The sequence below is a fragment of the Nansenia antarctica genome (genome assembly GCF_963989245.1).
Source record: "Nansenia antarctica genome assembly, chromosome: 8".
In the NCBI taxonomy this organism is placed as follows: domain Eukaryota; kingdom Metazoa; phylum Chordata; class Actinopteri; order Argentiniformes; family Microstomatidae; genus Nansenia; species Nansenia antarctica.
In genome coordinates this window covers 38,463,135-38,488,413 of record NC_137678.1, presented here as the reverse complement: position 1 = coordinate 38,488,413, position 25,279 = coordinate 38,463,135, and the positions used below count along the sequence as shown (strand labels likewise).

The following is a 25,279-nucleotide window of genomic DNA, read 5'->3' as shown; positions in this document are numbered from 1 at the left end:
AACTCAAAGCTTCGTGTAGCAATTCTGCGAGGCGTTTCGGTTCCGCTTTGAGCGGCCTCCTTCTCAGTATAATACAGAAGTGAAATAACTATTATGAATACACGAGATATTTTCTTGGAGTTACAGATGGTGTCATTCCAGTCATGACCATCAATACCGGCTCGGTGCCAGTGATGAGGAAAGGTGGAGATAAAACCGAAGCACCATCTGTCAACCACTGCTCTGTGAAAGCAGCCACGATTGGACAAAAGCGACAAGAATGGGCTGTCCCATTGGTGGGGAAGAATGCACATTTTAAGCGCTTCCTGGGTTGCACAGTCAAACAAGCACGTTATTGAAGTAACTATATGGTTATGTGGTTATACAACACGTTCATACCTGAGATGTACTAATACATCTTTCCCACAACAGAAATATTTGTGTGCAGTCAAATAATAATGCATTTGCCAATCCTTTATTTGATAACTGAACACAACTGCAACGTTGCAAAACAAGACATAAAAAACAAAGCAAACAACTGAAGTAATTGTACTCGCTCGCATGTTACAGAACAATATCAGATCCCCAACCCAGTGCTTTAGGTTGCACAACGACAAGGATGGAGGAAGGAACAAAGAAACAAACCACGATGCTTTCCTTGAGAAAATTAACATAACTTCTCAAAGAAATAGTATCAGTGTCCTTTCCCCGTGTAACCACTGTGAATTCCCTTATTGAGAAAATAAGAAACAAAGCAAACAGGCCAAACAGGCCCCTGATTCTGATACATTTCAAACAAAAGTAGCTCATAGCGTCACAGTGTTGAGCAGACAGACAGATCTGGGGGTGGAAGGTGACTGAGCAGATCAGAGAGAAAGCAGGCAGCGATGAGCTTGACGCTCACAGGTCTACTACTTTCCTCTGGAGCCCATTGTGTGTGTGTGTGTGTGTGTGTGTGTGCGTGTGTCTGCCTGAACACATGTATGTCGGAGCCCAACTCCACATCATTTCCTGTTGAAGCGGAGGGGCTCGGCTCCTTGCTGGGGCATGGTGTGAAGGGACTGGAGCCCCTGCTCTTCCTCTCCTCCCAGGCCTGGATCTAAGGGATTGTGCAACACAACGAGTCAGGGTTCTCTGCCGGCAGATCCTCTGTTGAGAAGAGAGAGAGAGAGAAAGAAAGAGAGAGAGAGAGAGAGAAAGAAAAAAAACAACAACCGTGAATCCCTGACAGCTGCCTACAGGCATATGATATGAAATGAGCTGGTCGTTTGCAAGCTTTTCTTTTTTCTCTGATTGGCATAAACGCAGTCTCCAGTGATCACACAATGTTAACACGTGCATTCGTTTTCACTTAGTTCATCATATAAGTGTGACCTCTCTGCGAGACTAGGGATGAGTCTCAAAAGACGACCTTCCAGGATGTCTTTGCATCCTCTCTTCCCTGCCTCCCTTCTCAAAAACACATTGAGAGGGAGGAGAGGCTCGGATCTACACCGAATGACTCACCAGGAAGGACGCACTTCCACAGCCCATAGGTTTTCCCCACTGCCGTCTGCCACAGCCGGAGTGTACCATCCTCTGAACCGCTAGCATACAGCTCCCCGTCTGGACTGAAGCGTACACAATGGACCGGTCCAAAGTGGCCCTTATAGGATTCTTAATGGGACGGAGAGAGAGATGCCACAGTGTTAACAAACAGTTCATCCCCAAATCAGAGACTCTGATTCAGATTCAGTTTAATTGTCATTGGCAGAGTACAAGTACAGAGACAACCAAACACATTCGGCAATTAGCCAGATAGTGCATAAATTAAAAATGGTAAATGGACTGCACTTATATAGCGCCTTTTTTGCTGCTCCAAAGCGCTTTACAACGGCCTCTCATTCAACCATTCACACACCAATGGCGGCAAGCTGCCATGCAAGGCGCTGGCCCGCTCACTGGGAGCAATTTTGGGGTTCAGTGTCTTGCCCAAGGACACTTGTGGCTAGCTGGGGCTCGAAACCGCCAATCTGACAACCTTGTGATCATTAAACGGCGTAGTGCAAAAGCCATAAAGATACATAGATACATGGCAGTGGTGATGGGACCTGATGTGATGGGACCTGCTGCTTACCCAACTCCTCCTTTGTGCTGTAGTCATATTTGTAGAGCTTGAAGTCGTCGCCACAGGCAACCACGTATTCCTTCTCTGGATGGAGGGAGGCTGAGAGAATGGAGGCAGGGGCGTCTACGGTCTTGATCAGGTCAAGGCTAGCAGGTAACACAACTCAAGGTCAATACACACACACACGCACATGCACACGCACACGCACGCACGTTGCCTCAGCTATAAATAGCCCAACTATAAAGCATATGTTATGAATGTTGGGTTTAGGGTTAACTGGATAAGAACATGGATAAGAGACTGCTAAAGAGACTGTATTAACTCAATAAAACTACACAGTAGTTTTGTAACATTTCAATCCATAAAAAAAGCTATGTGCAATAAAGTGGAATGATACAGGAAAAAAGTATTGAACATAGAATGAAAAAGCACTAAACCCACTTATGCCACTAATGAGTTATCCTACCTGTGCACATTTTTGACTGAGATAAAAAATATATATATATATATAATACCCCCACTGTATCACTGTACCTGAGGGCATTGTAGAAAGAAATGGTCTTTCCGTAGGTGATAACCAGAACCTCTCCATCAGGGACGTACTCCATGCTAGTGACTGAGGCCTCGAAGGAGAGCGTCTTTACCACCTCTGTGGAATTCCTGTCCCACAATCTACACACGAACAGCAGCATACACACATTTTTTTTTTAAATATTACATTGAGAGATTGCATGCATGTTTATGAGTGTGCAATGTTGTTATCTTAGTCAAACACTGCCCTCCGGTGCCCATTGTAGGCATAGCCATACTGCCAAGGGAAAAGCACCATGCAAATACTTAAATGTTATTTGAGGGAAATGAGGTGTGCACCACTCATCCTTACATGTCAACAGAATGACTGCAAGCAGAGGCTCTAGAACCATAGGCTCTAGTACCCTAGAGCCCTGTGTTGAGAGGACACAAACACACAGGAGGCCCAATCCTAACGGGATATCTGCCCTCTCAGACATCAACATACAATAGAATAAAAAGTCTGAGTTACGGCCAAGCTCCACCATGGCCATCGAGCGTTGCGTCTAATGTGCGTTGCGTCCGAAATTGGGATCAAATGCATTGTAATCAATGAAAGGTGCTCCACCTGCTGCGTTGCGTCGCGTCAGCGTTGCGTCCGATGGCTGCGTCCAAAGTAGACTTTCAAAAAAGTTTGATTTTTGACGGTGGATGGACGCAGACGTCACAATGAGACGCCCCACGTGGGGCGTCAATCACCGCACCTGTGGTGAACTCTTGTTGCAGTAATGGACGACGAACGGCTCATCCTTGAGGTCGAAAAATATTATATTATATGAATTGCGAGCGTCAATGCTTTTCTACGATACTACGTGTAATGTCACTTGGACATAGAATAATAAGACACTTGAGTCTGGGTTCAACAAAGGTATACCAGTTTACTTCGGTTACTCTCGACACCTGTCAGTCACCTACTGGTGTATCATGAACTCTCTCTAAGGCGCATGCGCTGTCCTGACTATGAATTAACCCATTCATTACACTACAGATGAATATCAACGTTGACGCGACGCAGCAGGTGGAGCTTGGACAACGGGAAGTTGACGCAACGTCGATGGCGAGTTGACGCGACGCAGCAGGTGGAGCTTGGCCGTAACACACACACCTTCTGAAACATCAAATTCAAGCACTTTTCAAGGACTTTCAAGACTCAATTCCCTCAAATTCAAGGACCCAACAACAGCATAGTTTGAGACAGATCTAGATGAGAATTTATATAATAGGATTTATTCACTCACAGACAACAATTAAAAAGAGAGTCTTTTGAATGTAGAGGCTTGAATACTAGATGCCTCTTGCCTTCTCTACCACAGCACAGCAAAACAATATATTGTGAAATATGTGTAAAGTTACTGTGTTAAGTTAAGCAATACAGAGACTTATCTACTATAATTCCGTAAAAAAAATTAGAGAGAGAGGGGAATTCAAGCCCAGTTTCAATGACCCATGTCTATTTTCAAAAACTTTTAAGGCCTTGATTTTCTATTCTCAATTTCACAAACTTTCAAGGATTTCAAGGACCCATGGGAACCCTGCACACAGGTCTCTAGTTCAGATTTGTTCCTGAAGGAGCACTGACCGTATGGTTTTGTCGTCAGCAGCTGAGAGGATCTGCTTGTCGTTGTTACACCACAGTGCTTTCTTAATGGCAGAGGTGTGACCAGTGATCTCCTGAGGTTCTGAGGGACACATAGTGGTGAACAATAAATTAAACGATTCACGCATTTAGACATGGCCATGGTGTAAACACAGACACATGCGCATTTGCATTAGTACGAACCTGCTTCAGGCTTGATGACGTCAAAGATGCGAATCACCTTGTCGTTTCCACCCGTCAACAGATAATTGCTATCCTGTGACAGAGGCATGGAGAGAGAGAGAGAGAGAGAGAGAGAGAGAGAGAGAGAGAGAGAGAGAGAGAGAGAGAGAGAGTCATATAGGTTCAGTAAAGAAGTTAAAACCCAAAACAAAACCTGTCAATGTCAATACTCTTAGAACCCAAAAGTACCTGAGTAAAGTTGACAGACTTGACTATGTGCTTGTGTGCCAGCGTGAGGACTTCTTCTCCAGTCACTGCATCCCACACCTTCCTGAAGAGCAAAGCCACACTATTACACACACAGACAATCAACCAGGGGGCATGGCATGGCTGGGTTTCTAGATCAACAAACTCTACTCACAACAAAGCTGCCAATGACAAAGGAGTTGACTGAAGCAGAAGGAGACTGACGCCTGGGCCAGGAGAGGAACTGATGTCATAAATACATTTGAGATCCTGTCCTGAAGTACGCGGCTGTATTATACTCACGCTGTGAAATCTGCAGCAGCGGTGGCTGCCTTTGTAGCATCTGTGTTTAAAGTGGCCCCCCAGACAGCACCCTTGTGACCCAGGAACGTTCCGATCCAGTCCCCTGTGTCTCCCTGGCGCAACATGGGTTTGCCATCTGACGAATGTCAGTACATAGTTAGTAACTAGTAGCTACCTGTGCTTGTAGGGTTGGTATTGACAAATAGTGGCTGTCGACCAACTACCAATACTTTTTATTTTCCCATTATTATCTCCATTCCAACTGCATTGTCACACTCAACTAGCCTAATAATAATCAAAGATAACACTGTGATGATGAAACTGTTCCCCGCTACTACTTCTCATTGAACACCTCCAAACACAATGATTCAAACTTTAGATAGTTTAGCAAGCTCATACTCTTACCTTTGCAGGCACTGATGAGAAAATACCCAAATGGGGTTATTCCACTGAACGCTAGATCCACTACAGGTCTGGTGTGGCCAGAGCAGGTGAGTGGTGTCTGTCTCATTGCCATGATGTTAAAAAAAAGCAAAATAAATTTGCTATGGAGGATGGAGCTAACGTTACTTAGCGAGCTGGCTAAAACTCTGTCAACAGAGTAGTTTGTTGCTGCCAGCCAAAGTTAGCTTGATTTACATTAGCTAGCTAGCTGGCCAACGATTGAAGTTAGGAACGAAAGAACGGTTAAAAGAGAGGAGGAATTCAACGATATTGTTGTTTTAGTGAAGGCAAAGGGTCTCTCTCCCAGCTAGGGAATAACGTGCTAATAGCTACACTATTGCAACTAGCTAGCAACGTGACGTCAGCTGCACTAGATACTTAAAAAAAAAGAATAAGGACAGATTCTACTTCCGGTGTCATGTCGTGAAATGTCACCTTTCAAAATAAAGGTCTATCAATCTTGCTCCTATTTACAATCGGCGTGTACATTTGGATTCTATGACTAAGCGAACATTCAGTATTTTACTAATTCAACGATTAGTTAGTTAATTCAATGATTAATAGTTCACCCTAAACTTTTGATTAAACATTAATAATCGTGTCAGTACAATATTACCAACTGAACTCTTGTTTTGTTTAGGATGGACAGAACATAGCTCTTCTGAGCTTTGACAAAAGAAAACTGTTTGGACTGAGTGGTGATGCATACAGCATCACAAGGTTCATATAGTACAACAAGCATTAAACTGTGTAACTTTGCCATGTAACATTTCAGTCATATGACTGGGATTATCAGGATTATCGGTGTCGACATCAGCAACGTCAGGGGCAGCAAATGAGTCATGATTTGACCAGAATGCAACGCGTGGCTGTTCTTTTTCGGGGTGGGATTTTCTGAGAGGCGTTGCCGCACATCGACTCAGCTAGGCTTTTACACCCGCACCCAAGCAAGATCTCATCCATACGCATTTGCAGCCGCCAACAGTGATCTTCTGCCAAAATACCTGTTATAATGGCCAACTACATTCACGTACCTGACGAGGCTCCAGCTGTTCCCAAAATAGATGTCACTTTATACGAGAACGATTACAGATCTGGTGCACTGAGACTGATCAAGGAACTGAGACCGAATTGGAAACCATCTGAGGTCAAAATAAAGGTATTTCATTCGTCACATTCGGTGGATTCGTTTTGAATAAGTTGTACGTTGACCGTAAATGAGTCAGAGTCGTCATGTGTCCTGTAATGCATACCTTGCAAGCTCTTACATAATTCAGAAACGGAAGGTCTTGCGCCTTTTTAAATAGGAGCTGCGTCAACTTGCTACTAGGATAAAGATTGAATTCAAGGCCGCCTGACGTAACAACATGCATGCATTCATTCAGTCAGTAATGTATCGTTCAGAACCAGGAGTTTATATATATATAAATAAATAATAAATAATATATAAATATAAATATATATATATATATATATATATATATATATATATATAACGCTGTAGGCCTACTATATATATATTACCTTTATATATACTACTATACGTCAAACACGATAGAATTAACGACCCAGACAGTGGGCGCATAAGACGTGGAACATTCTCGTTCATAACCTATCTTTTTTCAAATGTATATATATATATAAATATATATATATATATATAAATAAATAAACGCAATTGAATCTAGAAGGTTTTCAAGGTTACAATGTTTCCATGAACCTAGCTATGATGAGGAGGAAAGTTCATTTCAATTGAGGCAACTGTATTTCTGTGTCTGTTTCATGTTTGGGAAGAAAAAGAGGTGAGATCAATGAAATACCCTTAGGGCATAAAGTTATACTATTACATAACTGATCATGACTTTCTAACCACAACCTATTTTTAGTTTGTGTTATTATTTAGTCTTATATTAGCACTTATACATGGTGGCGTGTAATATGTGGTGAACAAGTTAATTATTTGTATTGCATTTAGGCTATATAAAACAGAGTTGAAGTGAATTCCATTTCAATTTCAGTATTCACTTCAGAAACAATGGATGAGTCAGTCACACTTCACATTGTGTTGCCTCTATAGTAACCATGCAGTAACAATACTTTGTCAACATGCTGTTGCACAGTAGCCTACATTAGGAGGCTAATTGATTTGAAATGGCATAGTAATGGCTCTTTTGAAATCTGAACTGTGCCTTATTCCACCTCAACTCTAGTTACCATGCAGTTACATTTACATTTTTGGCATTTAGCAGACGCCTTTTATCCAAAGCAGTTTACAACAAATACATTTGTCTTGAAGTAAGTGAATCATCTATCCATCAGTCATCATACGAAAAAGTAATCTATGCCAAAATCAGGTGCCATTGACAGTTAGAGTCAGAAGAATTACCTTTATTTATTAATGATTCTTATTCTTATTCTTATCATTTATTTAAATTTATAGTAGAGAAAATGTACAGGGGGGTACTGGAGATTTTCTTTTACTTGATTTATTGCCATGCAATCAACTTGTCAGTCAATTGTTGGAATCTAAGAAATTGTGAAGTAGTAGGCTATTTGCATCAGGCAATTTTCCATCCACAGCCTCCTCCGATCATGTGGTTTGTTATGGCAAACTTTTACAAACCTGACCATTTGGGCTACAGTTGTGTAAACAAATAGAATGAGTTGGTCATGCCACCTTGAACTCGTAAAAGAGGGCGGGACAATTTACCGTACAGAGAGACACACACACACAATGGAGACACACCACCCACCCATCCAAAATAAAAACAGAATGGAGGCGTGGTTTCCTTGACAACACATCACAAAATGTGGGTGTGGTAACTCTAGGTAAACACAGCCAGAGGGGGTGTGGTGCCACCCTGTTTGTATTCATCAATGAGGAAGAAGTGGAGACTCAGCACATGCCAGCCATTGCTCTGCTCCTGCAAAATAAAATTCCTGACGTTCCTCTCGCTCATCGTCTATCCCTGATAGGGTACGTGATTAGGCCTGGAATGCCTGGCCCCCCACAAGTGTTCCCAGTTTCATCCGGGAAACAATTCAGGTTAAGCCTACCCAGACAATCCGTCCTCTACAACACGGCATTCTACTCTCATTGTCTCCCAGCATATCCAAATTTGGTCATAATCACGTATGAAAGGCACAACACAATTAGCTTAAATCCGTGGTGAGGATTTCAGTGATGATGTGGGTAGTGGTATTGGCCTACCGAATGGCAGAGATTGGAGTGCACAGCACATTACATTTTGTATATTTTCCTTGAATTTGCTGAAAGTGTCTTAAGTGTTTACACAGAGAGACAGCTGACAGTGAATTGTTCAGAGTTCAAACATCTGTAACAATTAGATGTTTTCATTTTGCCTGAAGCATTGGTAATTATGATACGCTCTCTCTCTCTCTCTCCCAAGTTCTTCACAGACGGAATAACCAACAAGCTTCTGGGCTGCTACATTGGCGGGGTGATGAAAGACGTGGTCCTGGTTCGTATCTATGGCAACAAGACGGAGCTCTTCGTGGACCGAGAGAACGAGGTGAAGAGTTTCCGGGTGCTCCAAGCTCACCGCTGCGCGCCCCGCCTCTACTGCACCTTCAACAACGGCTTGTGTTACGAGTTCCTACAGGGACAGGCACTCGAACCCGAGCACATCCGCAGCCTGCCCATGTTCAGGTAGAAGAAGAAAGAAGAAGAAAGAATGTTTTATTTGCCATGCAATTAACTTGTCAGTCAATTGTGATTTGTTATTTTCGCTTTAGGCACAGGGTCAGCTATAGTCTGCGGCCCTGGAGCAATTAGGGGTTAAGTGCCTTGTTAGAGGGCACATGCAGCTCCCTCCTGAGGCTGGGAATGTACCAGCGATTGCTAGCCGGCCTCTCTAACCTCTAGGCTACCGTTGCCCCAGGCACACACAAAACTACATCTAGTTTGTGTGGTACATCTACAGTGCTTTGCACCCATCCCTGAGGCACACCTCTGGGCCATTCTGAGCTTTAAACAGATAGTCACACCTGACCACAACAAACGAAATTGGATTAAGCATAAATTGTTAATTCTCAGGCTACACTTGCATACCATTTCCATATAATATTATCAGGTACAAGAGTAAATATGCTGATTAGGCCTGGAATGCCTGGCCTCCCAGAAATTCTTCATCCACAATTCAGGTTAAGCCTACAATTCAGGTTAAGCCTACCCAGACAGTCCCTCTTCTACAACACGGCATTCTACTCTCATTGTCTCCCAGCGTATCCACACTACGGCGTGGTGTAGTGGTACAGTGCTTTTCACTCATCCCCGAGGCACACCTCCAGGCTATGCTGAACATTAAATAGATACAGCCAAACCTGAAAGAACAACAAAGAACAAAGAAACTTGCGTAAGCATAAACAGTGTCATTCTCAGGCTACACTTGCATATCATTTACATATAATATTATCAGGTACAACAGTAAAGACACTGACGCACCTGATGACACTGATGCGTCAAAGCCACCCCTTAAATTTAGGTCACTAGGCTAACGTGGTCTATAATACTGTCTTACCATACGATTTGGCATTGATACTGTACGTAGAAAGTCCCTTCTCATGACTTCCTGTCACAGTCTCTCTTCCCTTTACCACCCCACAGGCTCATCGCCAGGCAGCTGGCCAAGTACCACGCCATCCATGCCCACAACGGTTGGGTGCCCCAGGCGAACCTGTGGACGAAGATGGGCAAACTCTTCGCTCTGGCGCCCAAATGCTTCGAGGACCCTGAAATGAACCAGAGGTGAGGCAGTTGTCAAGATCTACCGTAGATCAGAGGGGAGTTCCTCAAGAGTGTTGAGTCACTTCCATCATCTTCCAAGTCTGTTGTGAGCTAGGAACAAACAATTATGTCAGTGCTACGAAGCTCTCACGGAATCTAACGTCGTTCTCAAGGTGTTACACACAGCAGAAATAAGCCTGGAACAGCACCAACTCAAACCTTTGTGGGAGTGAATTTGCGGAGTTAAGTTATTATTGTTTGATGTAAGCAAATGATTTGATGTAAGCGAATCACACATCAGAAAGGCGTGGTGTTCAAGCAAAAACATTTACTTGAGCAAACCAGTTAAAGTGGCTAAACCGAGCTACCTTCTTTCTGGCTAGCTAAGTGAAGAAGCCTTGCTGGCTATACTTTCTCACTTTACTGTATTTGACACGTTGGCCCATCAGACCTGATTAATCTTTTCCTTCCGAGCATTTGGTGGGACGTGGGAGTGTCTGGTGGTGCAGTGTTTCCCATGTTTTCAACACAGGTCTGGTGAACGAGATTGTGATCTCGTATAACCAGGGCCAAGTTGAATCTTTAGGGGTGGGGCTGCCCCTCAATATTTGGTTTGACTTTTAATTCATTCCATATGTTCTGTTGATTTACCTTTCTGATAATATCTCTGGGCTGGAGGGGAATATCGTCCTTTGCAGAATCGTCCATTTTAAGATGGTTTAACTTCCGTCTGATAGCCTTGGTCCAGCCGACCTTCAAAACACACAGGGTTAATCTTTTTCCTTCCGAGCATTGGGCGGAACGCGGGAGTGTCTGGCGCGGTGTTTCCTTTAGATGTTTTCAACAGTGGTCTGGTGAAGGGGAATCGTCTGTTGCATATTCCTTCTGGCCCTACACATGACATAACTTCAACGATGAAGTCCACTTGCGCAACATGACAGTTGCCTGTGGCGTGTCGCAGATGAGTGATGTTCCCCACATAGCCCCCAGGTGTGCGTAGAAATACCTGAGAATAATATGTTTCTTTCCTCTGTCTAAGTGAAAAGTCACATGGATTTGAGATTATGTAACAATGTTTTTCAGACTTGCATAACATGTGAAATGCCTCTGAGATGACATGTGTCTCCCACTCCACTCCTCCCTTCCCCCTCTCCCCCTCCCTCTCCCCCCCCCCCCCCCCTCCCCCTCTCCCCCCCCCCCCCCCCCCCCCCCCCCCCCCTCCTCCCTCCCCCTCTCCCCCCCCCCTCCTCCCTCTCCCCAGGTTGAACGTGGAGGTTCCGAGCTCCAGACGTCTGAGGGGTGAGATGGTGTGGCTCCAGCAGAGCCTGTCGGTGCTGGGCTCCCCGGTGGTGCTCTGCCACAACGACCTGCTGTGTAAGAACATCATCTTCAACCAGGACGGAGGTGAGTCCCGCCCACAGCCCTGCACACACACTAGACTAGACCTAGGCTACTGTATACCCCACACCGCTCACAGGTAGGTAGGCCTGTTACTGCACTACTGCACTGCCCAGTCACACTCACCCAGAGGAACACCCGGGCTTTAGTCACAGGACTAGAATTAGTAGAAGGGATATTCTCATTTCTAGCAAAAAGGGTCACGGTTCTGTGGTGGGTACGGCAGCCGCAGTTGGTGGACCCGATTTGATTGTGTTCCATACGCATTCCTTTGACCCCGCCATTTTGTGTGCCACCGAGGAAACAAAAAAAAGCTGTGGTCTGTTCACTCTACTAATTCTAATTCTCTGGGCCTGGCTTTACTGTTCCCAAACCATCCATCTCAAGCTAAACAGGCTTTGCCATGGTTTCATGACTTCTGGTTGAACAGGGTTGCATATCAGTAACACAGGGCTCTGTACGTAACCCTGTTTTATTCTCATTGTTTTTTTTGTGGTGCTTTTTGGGAATGTTGTTGTTTTTTGTTATGCTGTGAATGCCTCGTACTAACGACCTCCACCAAGTCAAAGAGGATGCTCACCATTACACACAACTGTGATGATAAACCTGAGGGAATGGGTAAGGGAGGGTGGTTCGGGAGGGGTAGCTGTGTCTGAGTCTTACCTGCAGCTACCGAGGGGGGAGGAGGGGGTGAAGGGAGGGTTGGAGTACGGGTGAGGGAGGGTGGAGGGGGAGGGTGGAGGGGGGGAGCTGTCTACCCCATCGCCGCTGCCGTGGCGAGGGGAGGGGTGATCTCACAGCTCCTTGTCTCCAGCTTTTCTCTCCTAGGAGTGACAGCAACAACAGCAGCAGCAGCGGGCGCTGCCCTGCCCTGCCCTTGGCCAGAGGGGCTGACCGAGACAGAGACACAGACACACTCAGCTCTGAAGGGTCCCACCCAGTTCACTGCTCCGCAGCAGTACGAGCTACCGCTCTCTGATGCAGTACTAGTTGTTTTTACAGACCACTACTAGTTGTTTTTACAGACCACACCAGTGCAGTACTAGTTGTTTTTACAGACCACACCAGTGCAGTACTAGTTGTTTTTACAGACCACACCAGTGCAGTACTAGTTGTTTTTACAGACCACACCAGTGCAGTATCAGCTTTTTCAGACCGCTCCAGTGCAGTACTAGCTCTTTTCAGATCTCTCCAGTTTCCTACCACTCTCCAATGCAGTACTAGACCTAATTTAGCTCCCTGAACCACACTAGAGGGAGTCTAGTGACCTATAAAAGGACAGGAAAGTAGAAACGAGACCACATCTTTCCAAATAGCTTAGCTTCCAAATGAAGCCCCCTAGTTCATACCCATTTAACAAGACAAATTGGGAGGCCCAAGGGTTTGATTTGGAATTTAGCCTATCTATGGGAGAAGAGGGAAGCCTCTTCTCTAAGCAGAAGCCGTGCCCCCTTACCAACCAACCAATTTTAGCTGAAGTATAGTTAAGCTTGACATTTCTTGTAACTTCCCTCCATTCGGGATGGCTCCTATGAGAACCCTTGGTTCACCTAACAAGAGAGTAGGTTTGTTATGTCTCTCCAAAGGAGAAACTGTCCGTCAGACCCCAAAAAACCTCTGTGTGTTTCTCTCTCTGCTCTGTCAAGTCAGGTGACAGAGAGAGAGAAAGAGAGAGAGAGAGAGAAAGAGAGTCAAATTCTACCCTAGTCGCTGAGGTTAAAACCAGTCATTCTGCATACAACAGGAAGCTACTTCTCTCTAACAATTTGCATAGAAGTAGGGAGGTGTCATGCCATTGGGTCCTGCGAGGACCAATGACAGTTGAGGATTGAAGGGGAGTGTTGTGTAAAGGGGAAGCGTGTCTGTATGAGGCCAAGGTAGAGGAAAGAGAGGTTGGCAGCCGCGTTCATGCAGTGAGGTGTGTGTGTGTGAGTGAAAGAGTGTGTGTGAGTGAAAGTGTGTGTGTGTGTGTGTGTGCGTGATGTAAGTTTGCCAAAATCTCTTGTCTGCTGCACAGGGCTATTGCCACTGACTGGAGGTGTACTGTTGTGTCCGGCTAGGACCGCACCGCGCCCGGTAACCATCTCACGTGTCTTTCTCTGTAGCAGCACTCTGTCAATATCAGAACAAACTGTAAAAATTGACTGAGCACAGACACACACACACACACACACACACACACACACACACACACACACACAAACACACACACAAACACAAACACAAACAATGTAGGCTAATCCTCTAAGCCAAAAACACTGTCTAGACTAAAAAAACGGATTATTCATTTCAAAAGTACTTTTCAACAATACCCATATGTACACCAATGTCAGGGTATTTGCTAGGGAGATAGGGGTAAGGCTTTGTATTTTGAAATCACCTTTCAACTAATAACAGAATGGTTCACTGTTCTTCAACAGTGCAGTCAGATGCAGAGCTCGGTTTCTTCTCTAGGGGGCAGTCTTGTCTCTCTCTCCCTTTAACGCATGTTTTTTCATGTTCCATCTTTTTTTGTGTTGATCTTTCTGTCAGTCTTTCTCAACGCATGACCTCTACTCAAACCACCCCAATTCGATCCATTTGCAACCCAACTTGCCATGGCTAGAGAAATGCAGAGAATGAAAAAAGAATGTGGTTGTGTTAAATACTTCCCTTTCGTTGTACCTTGTGCGACAGCGTCTTGAGTGAGCTCATTTAGTTTGTGCTTTCCTAGAACAAAGTTGTTAACTTTCCCTTCCTTGTTTGTGGCTAATACGCAAAAAAATTCTGTCACGTGGCCGACCCACGTGTTGCATCTTGGGATTGCTTCCTCCTCTCTTATCTGCAGGAAACCCCCCCCACATTTGGTGAATTTCTAGTTTTTCAAGTAACTGCATGCTGTTACTGTCTTTGCACATGTGTGTCTGTAGGACACGTGTGTCTCTCTCTTGGTTATAATCAACTCTCTCTTTTCTGCCTTCTTCTCAAACATCTTCATCTGCAGCTCCTCATCCTCAAAATGCAAACTCTTACTCCTTACCCTCCGAGCCCCAGTAGGGCTGTCCATCAGTCAGACATCAGATGTAACACCCATCTATAGACAGGGATTTAATAATGGGTGAATGAATACATAGCTTTATCATTTCAATGTGACGTGCCTCCTGTCTCGTTCTAAACAAGCCTCCCTCTCCTCTGCCCTTCAGGTAATGTAAAGTTCATAGACTACGAGTACGCTGGGTACAATTACCAAGCCTATGATATTGGGAACCACTTCAATGAATTTGCAGGTAAGCTTTCCCATCACATCGGTGTTGATGGAACCAAAGGCATATCATTTTACTCTTGTGTACTTACTTACAGTAAGATGTAGTAAAAGCCATTCTGATTCTAATTCAAGTATGAGTGTTGAGTTAACTCTGTATGTTATGCAGCCCCGCGGTGGTGTAGCGGTCTAAGCACTGGCCACTAGTGCAAGCTGCCCACCGGGGACTGGGATCGAATCCCAGCTCGCCAGATCCGGATATGGCCGGGGCACACACGGGGAGCGGCATATTGGGCGGCCGCTCCCGAGGGCGGTATAGGAGTATTTCCGGACAAGGATCCGTCGCGCAACACCGCCCCCTGGGTGCCGGAATAACGGTGCTGGGCTCGAGGAGCCAGTCAGCTAGTCTGCCTGGCGGCCTCCTCTGGGGCTGCCGGCCACGGGGTCGTGCGGCGGATCCTACGCAATAGGCAGGGGATAATTGGATGCTAGGTTGGGTTCAATTGGGTGAAAAAGAGATCAAATCTGAAAAACAAAAACAAAAAAAACTCTGTATGTTATGTACATTATGCATTGTATATTCAGTCATTATGACACTGGAAACATTCTGAAGAACTATTAGTATTATTATTATTGGTGGGGGCCAGTGATGCTGATGCATCAACCTCTGTTTTTACCGTTTTGTTAATTGTGTGTGTGTGTGTGTGTGTGTGTGTGTGTGTGTGTGTGTGTGTGTGTAATGGACTGCATTGTGTGCGTGTCTGTGTGTGTGTGTTTCAGGTCTGAATGAGGTGGACTACAGCCACTACCCACAGCGGAGCTTCCAGCTGGAGTGGCTGCGCTCCTACCTGGAGGCCTATAAAGACCACAAGGGCCCAGACAGCCAGGTGACGGACACTGAGGTGGAGGTGCTCTACGTACAGGTCAACCGCTTCGCTCTGGTGAGTCTCCCACTGTCACACTAGAGACCATCTTTACAGAGTAGAGCACCTCCCACTGTCACACTAGAGACCATCTCTACAGAGTAGAGCACCTCTGTAAAGGTCTCTAGGCACAGAGGGAGGTCGACACAGAGGAACGGTGTAAGCAACACGTTTTATTTCAGTCACAGCTTTAGCAGCGTCACCAGTCTTTTAAAATAATAAATGCAGGCAACCAATACGGATAGCGTGCGGCCGTCTGTGCACGTCACGCCCGCTGCGTCCCCTTTCGGGACTCGGTCAGCCGGGGGCACAACCGGCCGTTAGCCTACTCCCACCCCCCCCCCCCCCCCTGCACGGGAGAGGAAGTCGGCCATGACCGTCTGCGCCACCGGTCTATGAACCACTGTAAAGTGAAAGGGTTGCAACGCGAGGTACCACAGAGTGATCCTCGCGTTGGTGTCCTTCATGCGGTGGAGCCACTGTAGGGGAGCATGGTCGGAATAGAGGGTGAACGAGCGCCCCAGCAGGTAGTACCGGAGGGCGCCGACCGTCCACCGAATGGCCAGACACTCCTTCTCCACCGTGCTGTACCTGCCCTCCCGCTCCGACAGCTTACGGCTCAGGTACAGCACCGGACGGTCGGCTACCTCCACCCGCTGGGTCAGCACCGCCCCCAGCCCTCTATCCGACGCGTCTGTCTGCAGAGAAAAATGAATATTAAAGTTAGGAGCATACAAGACTGTCTCTCCACAGAGGGCGTTCTTAATCCCATCGAACGCCACTTGGCACAGCTCGGTCCATTGAACCGGATCTGGGGCCCCCTTCCGGGTCAGGTCGGTGAGGGGGCTGGCCAGTCCCAGGAACCGCCTCACGCCCTTCCGGGTCCTGGGCCGCGGGGCGGCGGCGATCGCGGCGGTTTTATCAATCTGCGGCCGCACCTCCCCGCCTCCCAGGATGTACCCCAGCTTTGCATGCAGGTCCAGGACGTATTGAATTTCATTTTTACTGTCACTAGACCCCTCCTCCCAGCTTTCTTTAATCAGTTCTAGGACGCCCCGTGGCTTGCGCCTGTACAGGAGCTCAAAGGGGGAAAACCCTGTGGAAGCCTGGGGTACTTCCCGCACTGCGAACAACAGAGGGTCTAACCACTTATAATTTACGGATCATTGACTTAAGCGTCCGATTGAACCACTCACACAGCCCGTCGGTGGCCGGGTGATACACGCTTGTTCGGACCGCCTTAATGTCTAACAACCCGTAGAGTTCCCTAAGTGTTCGTGACATAAAGTTAGTGCCTTGGTCGGTGAGGATCTCTTTCGGGATCCCCACCCGGGAGATGACCTGAAATAACGCCTGTGCTACACTCTTTGCAGAGATAGTACGAAGCGGTATTGCCTCGGGATATCGAGTCGCGTAGTCTATGAGGACTAACACCAACCGATAGCCCTGTGCGCAACGTTCAAATGGCCCGATAATATCCATGCCAATACGATCGAATGGTGCCTCGACCACGGGGAGGGGCCGCAACGGCGCCCTGGGCACCGCCGGGGGATTGACTAATTGACACTCGCGGCAGGAGGCGCACCACCGCCGCACCTCTGCGCCGCCTGGAATATAGTTATATATATATATAATACAGTCTGGCTCCCTCTGCAGGCCAGAACGCGCCATGCTCCCCACAACCTCCCACTGTCACACTAGAGACCATCTCTACAGAGTGCCCGTGTGTAGCGGAGGTGATTTGGGAATCACCCTCATGTGACGAGGGAGCCCTACCGGCGACTTCCAAGCCCGGGTTATAGCCCTCGTACCACGAGGATGTCATCTTGGTGTAATGGTTTACGTTTGCGGCATCCATGCCGAAGATCCTCGGTTCAAACCCCGCCGGGTTGCACTTTTCATACTCGCCCCTTACAGATTCAGAATGAATAGATTGCTGTCGCAGAGGACGAAGAACAATAGAACCTCTCTGGACACGTGGGAACAGAAATACTCGCGTCAATTGCTTCCTAAACCATTTCTACGTTTCTTTAAGTATTCCCAGACCAAATATCCAATATCATTTTGTACGTTTCAGTTCTTCTCCCAGACTTCAGCGATATCTGTTTTCAGAACAGCGCATGGCTGCGATCTTTATCCCATTGTTGATTGATTTCGATGGCTCGCGGCCTTACTGACCTGCTCTAGTTTCACAGGGTAACCGAGGGCCCCTCAGTAATTCTAGGCCCCTCCCGAGAGAAGAACATAGAGTGCTGCTCTGCTTCTAATCAATAAACGCTGTTAATAATAATAATAATAATACATTTTATTTATGGGTGCCTTTCAAGGCTCTCAAGGACACAGTTTAAAACCACATATCAAAACATTAAAATCAACAAAGCAAAATGAGATAAAAACAGCAAAATCAGATATAACAACAAACAAAATACAGGAGATCAAACCAAGTAAGCCATTGTGAAAAGGTGTGTTTTAAGACTGGATTTGAAAATGGTGAGAGTGTCCATATTGCGTATGTTAGGTGGCAGAGAGTTCCAGAGGCGGGGAGCAGAATGGCTGAAGGCTCTAGATCCCATAGTAGTCAGTAGACAGTAGTCATGCCGTTAAACGGTATCAAAAGGTTGGTCATTCGAAAAAGGTCTAAATAATGTTAGAGTTGAAATATGTTGGATGGTGGAAAGAAACGTGAAACAATCAGCCTACAACAAAAACCAAAGCACTCCTTTTTGGCTGAGAACGAAGTTGCGTTGCGAGGTAAAGGGCAGGCTTCCTTCTAAACCTCCGTCAGATGATAAGTCACAGTCTCTTTGATGGAACTCTGACTTCGATGTCTGCCCTTTGACCTCTGTAAACCCCCCTTAGGGGACCAGGGTCGGCGCAGACAGACGGTATTTACCAAACACAAGAAACTAATCACACAAGAATGTGTGTGTTTGTGTTTTTTTGTGGGGGTTTGGGATTGAATCACGGGTGGTTCATTGACTAGGCTAGTCACCCATAGTCAGGTGGTCAGCATAGCGTGTGTGTGTGTGTGTGTGTGTTTGTGTGTTTCCTCAAACACACACAGTACTATCTCCCAGGTAGCTATTTCCCTAGTTCAAAGGAATGAGTACTTAACACTAGAACCGCCATGACGTCAATTTGACCCAAGTGGGTTTTTCAATTGTACATAACTATGTTTTAATAAAATATTGAAGTCCCCCTGTCTTTGACTTTTCCTAAAATGGTGTTGTGTTGCACTTCCTATTATTAAATATGGTATAGATACATCTAAATAAAAAATACAGGCATTTATACCTATAACCGCCACAACGTCAAATCGACCCACATATAAAAATGCATTATAACCGCTATAGGCAACGGCACAAACAATAGTCCCTCTACGCGGCATTGTATTGTTTATGTCGTTGCCTAGCAATTACAATGATATGATTCAAAGTCTACTCATTCTCTCCGAGGGACTGCGTGGCTGGTCTGCTTGTATCCTTACCCAGGTATGGGAAGCCATTCAGCAGGTATTTGCTCTCAACATCTGCAGCCAGCCAAAACTTAATTCCAAATTGATCTGGCTTGTTGGGCATATATTGCGTGAACCGGCACCTTGTTTTCGTCGGGAACAGCTGTTCGTCCACGGTGATGTTCTGCCCTGGCTTGTAGCATGAGATGCAGTTTTGTCTGAATCTCTCCCACACTTCAGCCATGAGCGCAAACCTGTCGGTGGTCAACCGGGAGCGTCGGGTCTCCTTCCTGTCAAAGCGCAGAAAGCGCATGATCTCCCGAAACCGGTTCTGAGATAATGTGGAGTTGAAAAAGGCATTTCCCCATTTCTCCGACCAGAAACTTTCAATTTCAAAGTTTTTTCCGGCAGTATGCACCCCTCACATATAGCAGAGCAATAAATGCCTTCAGCTCAGCGACTGAGACATCCCAGGAGGCGCGCTTTCTTTCGTCACATTCTGTTGCAACATAGGCTGATGCTGTGGTTATTATGGTCCATTTGGGGTAGGTACTTTGTTAATTTAGTTTTTTATGTGGTGAATGACGTTTTACGCCTATCACACCATCTAAATATTCTTCTAATAGCCTACCCATTTCCAGTGTTATTTTTTATTTATTTTTTATTTGTTTTTCAGATTTTATCCCTTTTTCACCCAATTTGGTATCCAATTGAACCCAACCTAGCATCCAATTATCCCCTGCCTATTGCGTAGGATCCGCCGCACGACCCCGTGGCCGGCAGCCCCAGAGGAGATCGCCAGGCAGACTAGCTGACTGGCTCCTCGAGCCCAGTACCGTTATTCCGGCACCCCGGGGGCGCTGTTGCGCGACGGATCCTTGTCCGGAAATAGTCCTATACCGCCCTCTGGAGCGGCCGCTCAATATGCCGCTCCCTGTGTGCCTCGGCCATTTCCGGATCTGGCGAGACCGGGATTTGATCCCAGTCCCCGGTGGGCAGCTTGCACTAGTGGCTAGTGCTTAGACCGCTACGCCACCGCGGGGCATTCCAGTGTTATTTTTGACTGATTGACATTGACGTACAGGCAAAGCGATGAGTGTTGTCAAAGATACTTAAATTATAAAACAAGAGGACCAACACCATTTTATGACTTGAAATATTCATTTGTGAACACAATGCCTTAATACAATGACAGAGTACATTTTGTTGTAGGCTCGGATACTAGAAATGCCGTAGCCAGGCACAGACGTCAATTTGACCCGTTGGCGGTTTTAGGTATACAGCGCCCTCTGGCGGTTCTAGTGTTAAAGAAACAATAAATACACTTAAGCCCCGTTCCTTCTACTAAAGGACCTTGAGAGAAGCATTGTGCCGTAGAACCTCCTTTGTGAAGATAGTTTAATTAACTTAATTTGCTGCTCAACATACATATGAATAATACAACATCCTCAAACAGCAGTTTTCACTATAGGTAGCACTACAGGAATTCACAAAGTACCCTGGCGTATGGTAATTGAATAGTACCATAATCCACCAGCACTTGTGTGCATACATATGCACTTAACAATCTCTCGTCCTCATGATGGCAAGAAACACTCATCCCAGTCAGCCCATAGGCTGTCTAGATGTAGAACAACACTCTCTTAATAGCAAGTGATGGACAGAACCACTGCAGAGCGGGGACAAAGGCACGCAGTCCTGCGGCTCTCCAGGACCAGGGTCCAATGTCACTGTAGCTATGATGATGACCTTCCAAAACGTAAGGGGATCGAAACAGGTCTTTCTTGAATGGTGTTGTGTAAGGACAATGGCGCTGGTCCCCAGGCGGCAGAGGGGTGTTCTTGTCGTGGGTTAGGCTCAACAAATGGATACTGTTTGGCCGTAACCCACCGTACCAGTTTAGAACGTGCAAGTATTGTTCTTAGCAACCTCCTAGGGGGATCCAGTAAGACAGTGTGTGTGTGTGTGTGTGTGTGTGTGTGGTAAAGAAACGGGCCTGTCGAATCATCATTGGCAGAGCATACTCCAGTTACCACAACGCACTCCAAACCCTGTCACTACCTACCCTCCAAGACAGAAGACATACACTGTGCAAGGACTTTGCCTTGGGTGTTATGAATTCCCCCTTCAGAGCCTGGCTGCCACCTACCAGAGCCCAAATATCAAATCGCCAAACCAGAAACAGTACCCAATTCGAGATCCCCAAAACAAGAACAGCAAGATACAAAACATCACCCATCCCATTCTTTACAGGTCTCCTGAATGCCAAATAACATAGGATGAACGTTTTAGCCTTACCCATCACCGCCATAGACTGTGTTGATAAATACTCAAGATTCACTAAGTTATTATATTTGTATGTCGTATTTCATTGATGTTGACGTGACTGTAAATATTCTTGTATTTCAGTTTCACAAACTGCATAAAGAATATTCACTAAAGAAACTTGAACTTAAGGGTGGTTACCTCACCTGAGACTCTCTCAATCCCTCCTCTTTGCATTGGCTACACCCACGTTTGTTTACTGTCAAGATGGAGGCCTGGGGGGTATTCCATCAACGTCGTTAAAGGACAATCTAGGCTTATTTTGATCAATCCCGCAAGATTTAAGTCTCACAAGAAATATCAAAATGATCAAAATAAGCCTGGATTTTCCTTTAGTGACGTTGATGGAATACCCCCCTGGATGTTCAGTGTGATTCTGCTTTCACCACCTCCCTTGTTGTTGTGTTGTTGTCGTAGTGATTGCCTTTGTCATATTTGGCTTGGCAACAATTTTTTTTTTTTTTTTAAAGTGGCACCATTGAGTTGAATGGAAAAACTCCCATTGATGATGAATACAAATATCTCTCTCCGCCCTCCCTCTCTCTCTCTCCGCCCCCCCCCCCCTCTCTGCAGGCGTCTCACTTCTTCTGGGGGCTCTGGGCTCTTATTCAGGCCCAGTTCTCCACCATTGATTTTGACTTTCTGGGGTAAGTGGCTTTTTGAATCCACTGACTTGATATGACTTTACAGATATAAAGCACTGCATGTACTGTAACAATGACAGCATATCAACAATATCAACTGTGCAAGGATGTGAACACCATGAATACTTTCCTTGTTTGTCCTTGAATGCCATACTATGATATGTCTCCTCTCTGCTGACTGTTATATCGAGGTATGTTATGGACACAGCCATTGCTGATGACTTCCTGTCCTCCTTTCAGATATGCGGTCCTCCGCTTCAACCAGTACTTCAAGATGAAACCGGAGGTGGCAGCGCTGAACTTTCCAGAATAAAAGTCCCCGCCCCCACCCCCCCTGGTCCTCACTTGTCCACCGTAGAGCTCCCCCTAGGGGCCAAATGGAAGAGCCAGCAAGCCCAGCTTCTGCACGTGTGGATTTCATTCAGCATTCACTAGAGACTGAACACCTATCTGTAGAGACTGTGTGTAACCCAACATACATTCACCACATAGCCAAAAATCCATAACCAATTCCTACAAGTCGTTGTCTATAATAGCCTATACAACCATGTGCTGCGCCGAGACGACGTCTGTGAGACCCAGTCCTCCCACTGACCAAATACACAGACAACAAAACAACAAGGGCCTGCTTTGTGTGGACAGGAACAACCAAGCAGAAATGTCCGATGTGAAATCTGGTTATTTAAGTGTGAAATTTCTGGGGGCCTTCTCCCGCTTTAGCCCCACATTCTTGTGCCCCCGGAGAGCTAGCTAGCAGAGGAGACCTGGACCAACTCTGATGTTAGATGAGACACGTCTCCTTGCCCTGGCTCTCTCTCTCTCTCTTTCTCTCTTTCCATCTCTCTATCTCAACCAGGAATGTGTCGGAGAGGGGGGTGTATGTGTGACCAAGTCACTGGTGGACTGGGATAGTCACGCATATATATGTCGATGGATTGGTTAGACTCAAAAGTCGTATAATATTATTATTATTATGATTATTATTATTTACGACTCTGGCAAGACTGTAGCGTCAGTTACCCAGGCTCCTTGGAAAGACAAGGGAGTGCATCTATGTTTACATCCACTTCCCCCCCGCGTGAAACAAGCACTTGCGTTGCGTTACGTTACTAGACTGTAGTTTGACTGAAAGTAAAAAAAACAACAACGTAGTTTCAGTTAGTTTTTCTCATGTAACCTTAATGGGGCCGTCACGTAGATCCAGAATAAGCCCTGAACTATGGAGACTAAATACTGTCATCGCTGACGGTGGTTTGTAGTCCAGATTTAGGTTCAGTCTTGGTTTTTGTGACTAAAGCCTAAAAACTGGGAGATTTCCCGGACACAGATTAAGCCTATTGTTGGAGTGGAAAGCACTTTTAATGGAGATTCTCCGTTTGAATACTGTAGTTAGTCCAGATTTAGGCGTGTCTGGTTGGGGGTCTGGTCAACAACAGTCCCTGTATGATGATGGAGTTGTGGCGAGAGCGATGTGATTGGAGGACCAACAACATTGGTGTCGTGTCTTTGTCTCTGAATGTTGTTTCCTTTCTGATCGAGCCACTATGACACAGTATCTCGCCCGTGTTATTATCCATCTCTCTGTTTTTTAACGCGGCTCTTGGTTGAGGAGGTTTCTTTACAATAACAAAGTTCAATTGAAAAGGTAAACGACAAACCCTTACACCAAAGTGCTGTTTTTGTTTTGCATGTATATAATGCACATTGTATTTTTCCATTTAGAAATAATGATGATAATAATAATAATAATGATAATGATAATGATGTATAATATTTACTTTTTAAAAAGTGCAGTTTTTATACCTATTTAAAGTGAAACTGTGTCCGGAGGTCTTTGAGAGTATGTTGGGAGTGTGTCTGCCCCGACGTCATTCGGGTTTGATATGCTGTGGCTGCAGCATATATTCCTCCATGAAGAGACCACTTGATATTATGTATTTTCCATTCATACTTCTACCATGCCTACCTACAGTTGTTCTTGAGTAGCCCCTGCAATGTTAACCCAACCTACTGTAGCAAAGAAACAACTCACTCGCCAGGCATTACTGAACCTCTATTTTTGCGCTTGCCTATATTTTTGATGTGATTATATTTGATTGTCAGTACGGTTGTCCTATCTAGCTCTGTTCTCTAGGGTAGTGTCAGATATACTCACTAGGAGATGGACTAGGGGTCAGCAACAACAGTTAGTTGTTTTCCAGCCAAATCTTAATTTGAGATATGCTTGTGCTCTGTAACTTCAACTGTGAATCCACAGCTAACATCAAATTTGATTCACAAGCTCATATTCTCAAATTGGGATTCGGTCCTTTCGTGCTTATGAATTATGTTCCTGTATTGGGTCCTCTTGTCTGCAGACCTTTTTGCCATGTTATCATGCACACAGGGATCACACATCGTCTATGAATGGAAGATTGTACAGATGCACACAACTGGAATGTTCTAAAGAATCATGGAACCCTTCTCTTTTCATCTGAAATCTGTTGGGCAGAATTACCTTTTTCCATTTCACTTTGAAATGAATGCGCGACCACTGTAACAGCTTGTAAAAAACCATGTAACATTTTTCCAGCTCACAAAATGCTTCTGGTGTGCTTATCTAACATTGTAAAGAAATGTGTATAATGATGGTGTTGATCTTCTCTGGCAATTGTAGCATATGTGTATATGTACATTTTAAAACAAATGTAATATCTTAGCTTGAACGGTGTCAAATGTGAATGACTGTACATAGAGGGAGTTTCTTTTTCTAAACATTGCTGTTACGTAAAAAAAAAAAAAAAAAAGAAGAAATCTGGGGTAAACTGTGAAATAACGTAACATTTGAATACTGTACACAAGTGCTTTCAAAGAAGAATAAAGTATATTACCCTTTCTCATTTCTTTCTATTAATCTATATCCATCAATCTATCTATCCATCCATCCAGATTCCTTCCTCTTCCTGTATTTTGTGAGAAAATTATTATATGTAATAAGACATTTTTCTACATTTAAGATTCAAACTTCACAACAGTAAATTGAATGTCTAGAGCAGTGTTTCCCAAACTGTGGGGCGCGGGGGTACTGCAGGGGGGGCGCAGAAATAATATGGGAGGGGAAAAAAATGCACACACAAGAGCTGTAAACAAACACTGCTTG

General features: G+C 45.3%; 2 protein-coding genes across 4 annotated transcripts; one reads left to right on the top strand and one right to left on the bottom strand.

The window, feature by feature from the left end:
- Positions 1–435: 435 nt before the first annotated feature.
- On the bottom strand, positions 436–5,682 carry strap (serine/threonine kinase receptor associated protein). Its single transcript, XM_080537530.1, has 9 exons — positions 5,370–5,682; positions 4,965–5,100; positions 4,665–4,746; positions 4,437–4,509; positions 4,236–4,335; positions 2,621–2,758; positions 2,096–2,232; positions 1,486–1,635; positions 436–1,128 (listed from the first exon to the last, which is right to left on the bottom strand). The coding sequence occupies exons 1-9, from the start codon at positions 5,479–5,481 to the stop codon at positions 1,079–1,081; spliced, it is 978 nt and encodes a 325-aa protein (XP_080393656.1). The 5' UTR covers positions 5,482–5,682; the 3' UTR covers positions 436–1,078.
- Positions 5,683–6,341: 659 nt separating this feature from the next.
- etnk1 (ethanolamine kinase 1) lies at positions 6,342–25,015 on the top strand. Of its 3 annotated transcripts, XM_080538647.1 has the most exons (8): positions 6,342–6,567; positions 8,819–9,078; positions 10,036–10,176; positions 11,417–11,559; positions 14,736–14,819; positions 15,575–15,735; positions 22,070–22,143; positions 22,381–25,015. In XM_080538647.1, the coding sequence occupies exons 1-8, from the start codon at positions 6,421–6,423 to the stop codon at positions 22,451–22,453; spliced, it is 1,083 nt and encodes a 360-aa protein (XP_080394773.1). In that variant the 5' UTR covers positions 6,342–6,420; the 3' UTR covers positions 22,454–25,015. The 3 variants fall into 3 exon arrangements, 2 of the variants coding, with proteins under 2 accessions (XP_080394773.1, XP_080394774.1); XR_013937639.1 differs by lacking the exons at positions 22,070–22,143; positions 22,381–25,015 and adding an exon at positions 12,382–13,629 and having other exon boundaries at positions 15,575–15,626; XM_080538648.1 differs by lacking the exons at positions 14,736–14,819; positions 15,575–15,735; positions 22,070–22,143; positions 22,381–25,015 and adding an exon at positions 12,382–14,648.
- Positions 25,016–25,279: the final 264 nt, after the last annotated feature.